Here is a 6539-nt window from a genome sequence, read left to right as displayed (position 1 = left end):
ATATATATATATATATATGACTCAATTAATGAATAGTTCTTGAGCTGTAATATATCAAATATGTAACTTGTGTTCACATGTTCACAGAACATTATAGTTTAAAACTGTTTATTACTAAATCTTGTATCTATATTTTTTGTTCACATTGTAAGCTACATTACATATAAGAACGTGTAAGACTTATTTCGGGTCTCAATTTTTTATATAATTATAGAAGTCTTTTGAGCTATTTTCGATGAAGAATATTTTTGTTTCATTTTACTCTGCTCCAGTCGCTTTAGTTTTATCATTTTTTGACTTTTTATCATTTATCGAATAATTTTACATGAAAATATATCATTTTCGTGACATTTTCACATAGACAATTGTGAAATTTCATCTTACGGCTGAAATGACTTTCTCTAAACTCCAAATATACATCAAAACATGCAAATAATTTGATATCGCATGGACGTCGATGTTAGATTATTTTGATTTTTGTGTGTGTGTGTGAAGAATGCCGTTGAGCTGTTGCATGGTGTACCACTAGTTTGCGATAAAAAAAACATTTTTTATTATTTTAACTGTTTTTAATATTAAATGTTGATCACGAATCTATTGTCCAATTTAGTTACCACATCACAATTAAAAAAAAAAATGATTTTGAGAGTTTTTATGACGTTAAAGCATTGGCATCAATTTGTCCTAAATTTTAACTTTTTTATCATGTAAAAGTACCAATATTTAGCACTTTATTTCAGACAATGATTCCAAAGTATCTATTCGCAGACTAGTGTAATCGCAAAGTGCAACGTGCTCTGTATAATAATTAACTTTAATTAAGAACGGTAACGATTCAATATAATCCTGTTTCGCAAAACTTCTAGTAGAATCCTACTGTTCTTTTACATCAATTGTTTTATTACATAAAATAGAGATAGGTTATCCATATGTTCGCTACGAGAGATATCACCGTGAGTCATCTTCTCGCTACTCGAAGGGGAACGAATTTGTTCTAGCGATAGCGTTTACGTGCGACTGCATGCGCGACGGGGGTTGGAAATAAGACACGAGTTAAATCGGACTGACAGGCGTATCGCGTGGAGTGATGCGATTGGGAAGACGAATGCGAGACCATTTTCTGTAACTGGATAACGGCTATGCTTTTTCAACTGGAACAATCAGTAGTCCGTACAGTTTCTTGGTGATCGGCTTGATACGGCTACGAAGAGGACATAACTGTCGTTGGGCGGCGTGATTCACATGAAAGATTGCATACGACCCGATACGTTCATGGAGTCGTGGAATCATAAATGTTATTGTTGCTGTTAGCTTTATTACACTTGTCTCGGAAATAATGTTCCTTCCAAGAATCGTCGCGTTTTGTTGCAATCGTATTTTGCGAAACTGCATACGACTCTCTCTCTCTCTCTCTCTCTCTCTCTCTCTCTCTCTCTCTCTCTCTCTCTCTCGAAGACGAAATATTTCATAAAAACTGTATGGGTAGAGAAATTGTACAGTATGTTTTATAAAATGCTTGCAAATGAAAACGATATAAAATCAAACTTGTAATATCGATATTACGCCAGTATCGTATTTGTGAGTTGCTATTGTGTATCGAATACGTTTTTCGTTTTGTCTCTCGAATTTCTCGTCTTGTGAATCAGTAATTCTGCATTCGATAGGAACCTTTGTATTGTTAGACAAAGGATAAAAAGCATGACTTCGTGCCTCGTTAACTTTGAGAGCGAATTGCGCAACTCGTTCGATTTGCCGTTGCGTTATTTGCAGAAAGAGTATTTACGCCTGTTCGCATCGTCCCATTTAGCTTGATCAATGAACTTTGTTCAGTTCAATAATATCGCGTGATTTGTATAAGCACGCTTGACAACCACCAATCGCAGTACATATATCGAACTAATGTTCGCTCTAGTTCCATGGTTTCCTGCCGTCAGAGATGGTTGATTGTATTACTATCTCGATGCTGCATTGATTCCATGTCATAACAAAGCGCCGATATGCGACTCGAAAAGTATTCTCGCTACGTGACAGATTTTCTGTTTTATCATTGCTTCTCATTTCTATTTTGAAAAACTTCGGTTTTTCACAGTCAAACTTACATGTTCATTTTAAGTTTGATGATAGCTATTTATTCGCTTACGAATGCTGAGTACCTCGAAAACTCAGAAAGATACACAGAGAAAAGAAAAAAACATTCACGATTACGTCCAGCGTTTATATTATAATTTTTCAAGGCATGAATGTATTATCATGTCGCAGACATTTGATGATGAGATCGTAATACAAATCAAATAAGAATAAAGAAAAGCCAAATGCGATTGAGGCTAGACTTAGTGCCTAATAATATTTATGTAAATTTTAAATACATTTTTTAGTTACATAAACTCCGCGTCGATTATTATCTAACTTGAAACATAAACTGATGTTGAAATAATAACCACGTCTTAACGTCAAGATACTATCGTGTCTCCAGATATCAAATTAAATTGATCGTCACTTTAACAATGATGCTATTAAGTATCTTAAATAAGGAAGATGTCAAACTGGAATCCTAATAGAGATAATATTATTCGCAATAATTTTTTGTAGTGTTTTAAGATGCAGATTATTAATCCGGGTATATATTATATGTGTATATATATATGTGTGTGTGTGTGTGTGTGTGTGTGTGTGTGTGTGTGTGTGTGTGTGTGTGTGTGTGTGTGTGTGTGTAATAATAAATCCTGATTTTCATTTATGTAAACGCTTACCTGGAATTTTTATACTTCAATTAAAATCTATTCTGAAGAACATATTGCATATTATTGATTGCTTTCTGATTTATTATATTTAAAAACATTATGGATATGGAGATTTAATCACAATTTTTTTAAAAGTAAGTAGAAATCAAACAAATATTAAATAAAATATGTATGTTAAGTAATTTATTATGGCAATATTTCTAAAAAAATAAAGATTTTAATTAATATAATATCTTTTTTGCGAGTTTTTGATGGAATTATATATTTTGAGGATTTGTAAAAAATAATTATTAGAAAAAAGAAAATATCTTAAACAATATTCATATAAAACATACTTTATAACAATTTATATTCTTTATATTCTTCATTGTCAAAATGTAAAAATATTTCAGATAATTATTCTCGAGTTAAATTGAGATCATTAATAATAAAATCACAAATTAAATTAATTTGTGATATTATTTGTTATTTCAGATTTATGATTGTATATCAAGTTCTCTCTCTCTCTCTCTCTCTCTCTCTCTCTCTCTCTCTCGATTGTATCAGTGCACAGATTATATAACTGAAAAATGTATTTAAAAATTACGTACAAAAATATTATTAGGCATCAAAATCTAGCCTTGATCGTATTTGACTCCTTTTTTCTTACTATTTAATTTATTTATATAGAGATAATTTAACTTATCGTGATACAAAATTTCTTAGGCGTTCTAAAATTAAGTTGAAGCGATGAAATATTAGCATAGTACAAAGAAAAATAATTGCTGATATCTCTAGACTTGATACAATATCGATAATTGATATACGATCCAGTTTTCTTGATAAGCATGATTTTAATATAAACATTTGACCGATTAGCAAGAATATTCAGGAAATAATAGAATTATTTTTTTACATAAAATATTTGTGAGCGATTAAAGGCGATCTTCAAAGATAATATCAGAATCCAAACTACCCAAACAGAACAAAAAGTTATGGTGATTAAAGTGGTCAAAATAATTCCAAAGTGATTATTAAGAGTCACATTTTTAGCAGTCATCGTTCAATATTCGTTTTAATATTATTTTGATGTTATGATCTGTTGTTCTGCTTGGGAATAAAGAGTAACACAGCGAAATCAATGAGTACTTACGATGACCAAACGGTGGTGATTCGCCGGTGATCGATGCGATACGTGGTGTGTCCTCAGAGATGTTCATGTCTGTCGATTTTCGATAAACGTCTGAAATGAAGACCGTGCAGCGCAGGTGTAAGTATCCTTTGCGAAACATACTGTTTATCACTCTAAACTCGATCAATGATGTTATAGATTGTGTCACGTTATCGTGAGAAGTTTGGAAATGTCGTATTTTGTATAGTCCATTGTCCTTCGGGATCTGAAATAACAAACGGCATGAATTATCAATTGTGTCAAAATATTTTTAGAGACACATTTAATAACAACAATAATATCGAATTTTCTACATTTTTTTATTTATTCTTTTCCGCTCATAACTGAATCTTTTCCCTTATTAATTACATTTCTGATGTTTTTAACAATTAATTATTTTAAAGTAAAATTTATATCTTTATCTTCAAATGTAGCATAATTTTCTTGGAATGAATATACGATTTGAAATACTTCGTTCTTATACATTATTTAACCGAGATATAATCGTATACAAATAATTAATACTATCGTATTTAGTGCTTAAGGATAACGTGACATTTTAAAGGATTAAACTCCTTTCATCGTTTATTCCATGTAACTGCACGGGTATCGAAATATCTTCCACATTTACGTCGCGTTTCACAAAGAGAATTATTATTGTTGCCTGCTAAAGATATCACGCGGTTATGTTACCTTTAATACAGTTTTGCTTTTGTCTTATTCATTTAATGTAGTTGCGTCTTTTGTCTTCATAAACGAAAATAAGATAGAAAAAGAGGTGCGCATAGAAGTCAGGAGTCGCTCAACGTTATTACTCCGAGGAACAAACGTGGATGCGTATCGAGTTTAGTTACAGTAACGTGATTCTACATGATACGTGTATTATAAAATTTCATCTATCTGTATATACAAACTTAGCATCAACACACGACGTCCTCTCGAGAATTATGCTTTTATTTTTTATAATAATATTTTTCTAGATGTATTGCAAAGAGAGCCAAGTTAGTAGCATTTCAGAATATTTTCATGGTACATCAGTTTACATTAAAAGCACATGTTTGTTTTTATGATGCGTAAATATTTTTATCGGAAATAAAGATAATACGTTTTGATTGTTTAGAGATTCGAATAAATTCGGAAAATCTGAATTTAGTTTTCGAAATTTGAATTATAGTATTACAATTAATATCCAATGATAAAACACAGCAAAATATTATACAAAGTAGAAACATGCATGATAGATAATTAATGAATAATTACACTAGTTTACAAAATTTCTGGAAGAGTGTAAAGACTGCTTCTAGAATAATTTTTGATATTTAGCTCCAATCTGCTTTTATATTTATGTGTATATGTTTTTATAGATTTATATGTTTTTTTATGAATATTTTTGACAGGATAATGTAATTAATATTAATTTACAACAACAAAAATCTTATGAACATCGCATGCGTGTATTAAATCTACATCTATATTTTTTAGAACTATAGAGCAGCAGAAGTCACCTAGCTTGTTTCTAATATCTCTGATAATGTTTCTAAATTATTATTAAATTCTAGTGGAAATGTTCGCCTTGTCGCATTCAAATTACAAAAAACTGTATGTGAAAAATGACATATCTTAAAATTGACATATTATCTTAAAAATTCGGCCTGATGGAATTTTTCTGATGGCAATCGTACGGACTCAGTGCTCTAAAATACGCAATAAAAAGTTATTTTTTTTCTTAAATAATTAAAAATTATTCAAAATATGTAAACTAGTATTATTTTTCGTGGATGGTTGAAATAATTAAGAATCATAAGGCTTAAAAAATTTTTCAAGAAAGGTATCATTTTCGCTGTTTTCGAACTAATATACATCAATGTCATCCACTCCATAGCAAAAATATAAATATGTTGTATGATCTGCAATAAATACACATGAAGGGACCTTATTTTATGTAGAACCGAGAGACTACTTTCAAGAAGAATATATGGCCGAGAAGAAACGAATTTGTCTTCGATCGTCCGCTACGTTACAGGAGAACAAGAACATCCTGAGAACTCTGAAGGCGACGTTATCATTTGTAGAACAAACAAGAACATACATCATGTCTGCGGGCGTACAGTGTCACGTGCGGATACAGGCTACATCCATAAAGCATAAAGCATAAAGCTGATGCCATCACAGATGCCATCTTCTCTCGCACCTTCTTTTTTCTTCTTCTTATGTGTCATGAGAGTGTCGGTGAAATTCTTGCGTACGTGTAGCTACGAATCTAAAGTGCATTACGTGCAATCTTCATATCTCCGAAAGCGGGCGGTTTTGATGACATTACTCGCATAGAGATGTCCTCTAAGTGAAGGATTGATTGACACATTGTTAGTGCTATAGAATTTCGATGTGAGGCTTGCTTTCGCTTCCCTCATTGTCCTTGCGAATGTAATATTCTGTGCTTGCCGTGCATACATTTTCTGCATAGTATATACATTCCTACGATACATTGTGGATCTTGTATTCCACAATAAAGCTACACTATTTGTCTCTATGTCTAGAAGCATATGCGGATAGAATCTAATATTGCGTGTAGTATAATTAACTTTACGCGATTGTATCTATGATTTTAAAATTAGAAATTTGCAAAACTATGTTTAGTCTATTACGAA

At 31.4% G+C, this 6539-nt stretch overlaps 1 protein-coding gene across 1 annotated transcript in view; it reads right to left on the bottom strand.

The window, feature by feature from the left end:
* LOC108687327 overlaps nucleotides 1-6539 on the bottom strand; it is a 113814-nt gene that overhangs the window by 17286 nt on the left and 89989 nt on the right. Inside the window, exon 5 of the mRNA XM_018193027.1 lies at nucleotides 3874-4117. Coding sequence (XP_018048516.1) covers nucleotides 3874-4117 — 244 coding nt within the window. The remainder of the gene's footprint in view (nucleotides 1-3873; nucleotides 4118-6539) is intronic.

The sequence above is a fragment of the Atta colombica genome, unplaced genomic scaffold (assembly GCF_001594045.1).
Source record: "Atta colombica isolate Treedump-2 unplaced genomic scaffold, Acol1.0 scaffold205, whole genome shotgun sequence".
Classification (NCBI taxonomy): domain Eukaryota; kingdom Metazoa; phylum Arthropoda; class Insecta; order Hymenoptera; family Formicidae; genus Atta; species Atta colombica.
The sequence above is the reverse complement of the archived record's forward strand: the minus strand, read 5'-3'. Positions and strand labels throughout refer to the sequence as shown.